Source organism: Musca autumnalis, unplaced genomic scaffold (assembly GCF_047663935.1).
Source record: "Musca autumnalis isolate F117 unplaced genomic scaffold, ASM4766393v1 scaffold_3, whole genome shotgun sequence".
NCBI lineage: Eukaryota > Metazoa > Arthropoda > Insecta > Diptera > Muscidae > Musca > Musca autumnalis.
The window spans coordinates 94686956-94689280 of record NW_027411866.1 but is presented as its reverse complement, the minus strand read 5'-3'; the positions used below and the strand labels follow the sequence as shown (position 1 = coordinate 94689280).

At 34.5% G+C, this 2325-nt stretch overlaps 1 protein-coding gene across 1 annotated transcript; it reads right to left on the bottom strand.

Moving 5' to 3' along the window:
* Positions 1 to 534: 534 nt before the first annotated feature.
* LOC141399730 (antigen 5 like allergen Cul n 1-like) lies at positions 535 to 1580 on the bottom strand. Its single transcript, XM_073978964.1, has 3 exons — positions 1367 to 1580; positions 907 to 1301; positions 535 to 846 (listed from the first exon to the last, which is right to left on the bottom strand). The coding sequence occupies exons 1-3, from the start codon at positions 1487 to 1489 to the stop codon at positions 591 to 593; spliced, it is 774 nt and encodes a 257-aa protein (XP_073835065.1). The 5' UTR covers positions 1490 to 1580; the 3' UTR covers positions 535 to 590.
* Between the last annotated feature and the right edge of the window lie 745 nt (positions 1581 to 2325).

Sequence of the window (2325 nt, the reverse complement as noted above, 5' to 3'; positions counted from 1 at the left end):
TTCGTGATACAAAATCAATATATTTTATATACGGCAAAATTGTAGTGTTTTTTTTTGGTAAGAGGCTCATGGTATTTCTCAGTCAGCACAGCTGAATTTTCGTCCTAAGGTAGGGTTTGTTGCGCTGATTACGGAAATGTGTAATTTTTATTGGCGGCGGATCCGGTTCGAGGGTGATTCGATCCGGTTCTACTGATCCGATTTCTTCAAAGTGAATATCGTTTGAAAGCCTATGAAAATACCTAACACATGGTGTGGTTTTTTAACAGGTTCGCCTCATAGTGTATTTACACGGCATATTTTTAATGTGACACTTAGTTCACGACATTTCAAAAATTGTAAATCTAAAAATCGTAAATGCCATTCTTGTAGGAAATTGTTAAATCTACAACTTTTACTTTAGCTGATTTTTGCTAAGTCTTACCGTTTTTGAGCAGAATCCAAAAAACTGAATAAGGCCTCCAAAAATGACCTTTGTTAAACCCTAACTCTCCACCAAAATTCATCTTATGGTCGAGGGTATAACAATCGACGTTTTTGTATGGGTGTTAATGATTATTTTTTCAAACCTATTGATTTTATTTTCATAATTAGAACCACTTATTTACATTATATTCTTCAGCCATTGAACACAAATTTGGATATTGAGGATTGTTACCGCTAGTACAAGAAGTTCCTGCCGATGTGCAATTGGCATAGATGGGAAAATCAATCATATTGGTGGTGGCATAGTTACAGGCAATTAAAAATATTTTATAAGAAACTTCCAGCTGAAAATATTTCGCAGCAGCACAACCTACTCGTATATTGCGATCAGCCATCATTACCGTAAAGTGACCAACAGTACTGTAATTAAATATTATATAGTTAGAATTTTTTTGTTTATCTTTAATTATTTTTACTCACTTTCCCTTATAGTTGGCCGGATATTTTCTTATAAACGTCATATTACTATACTTCACCTCTTCATACCATACATCCAAAGCTTTTTGAAACATAACTGTATCATTTGGATTACCATAATAACCTATGGTTATTAAATTTTGTCCCGAATAAAGAAACTTATTTGTGTTGCGACATTTATCATGCTGCATTTTGCACTGCCGTACATTGAGTTCAGCCAGAGATGCCAATTCCGGATCCCATTGCATTGTTGCCATACGACAAGCTGGTTGATGTTTAGCATCACCTCCACCAGCTATAAAGTTTCGTTTTTCATTGTGTCCACGCACAATGAGATCCTGTATTTTGGTATTTATGGGGACAAGGGTTGCATCCGTTGGGCAGGTACTTGCGAAAGTCTGTAAAAAATAATTAATATTAAACAAATGGAAAAATTCACTTTTTTGTTTTCTTCTCTAGTTACCCCATTATTGCCACAAGCAATATGTGTAAGACCCTTACGACACAGTAATGGAGAACAGTAGTCTGTGGCTCCAACTATCCCAAATAAAGTCATAAATAGCAGCCATTTAGTTGGAACTGGCATTGTGATTTCAATGATCAGTAATTTCAATTTTTCAAGAGGTAATACTTTTTTAAATTAATCTTGTTTACTGTAAAACCCTCCGTTTATAACTGATTTTTTAAACAAAACAATGGTTAGTCATTGTTAATGGTTTCCGTTATCTTAAAGTTATGTATTTACTTTATTTGTTCAAAAAATCTTCGAGTATATGTTAAGGTGGGTCGTAAGTTAAGGTGAGTTAGTAACAATCATATATTAATAAACAGTTTATTCATTCCAAGGGAAGACTTCTGTTATATTATATGAAACCTTCTTCTTCTCGGCGAGTCCGGACGCCACTAATTGATTCAAAATCGGTTATACTGACAATAGGTTAATAATTATTGAACTCAATACATATCTATATACATATGTTTTGTTCGTCATCTATATTTTTGGGGTATCCGTGATCATAAAACATGCCCGCAGAAAATTCTGGACAGGAAAGAAAACTAATTATTCACTATTAGTTCAAAATATTTTATGGTGAAGGTTATTAAAAGATCGGCCCGATTGAACTTAACAATTTGTTATTTATTTGACAATTTTGCCTATTAGGGCGAAGATCATATTAATATTATTTATACCCTCAGCATTTTTGCTAACGACGGTCGAGGGTATATACATTTTCATACGGCCAAATGTGCCTCACCGAAATAATGGTTTTAGACCCCAAGTATGTTCGGACGAAATCCTTTTCAGACAATTTGGAGTCGATTTAGCCATGTCCGTCCGTCTGTCTGTCTGGCTGGAGCGCACGATAACTCTCGAACGGATTAACCGATAGCCTCCAAAATTTGACTTTCGTAATATTTTGT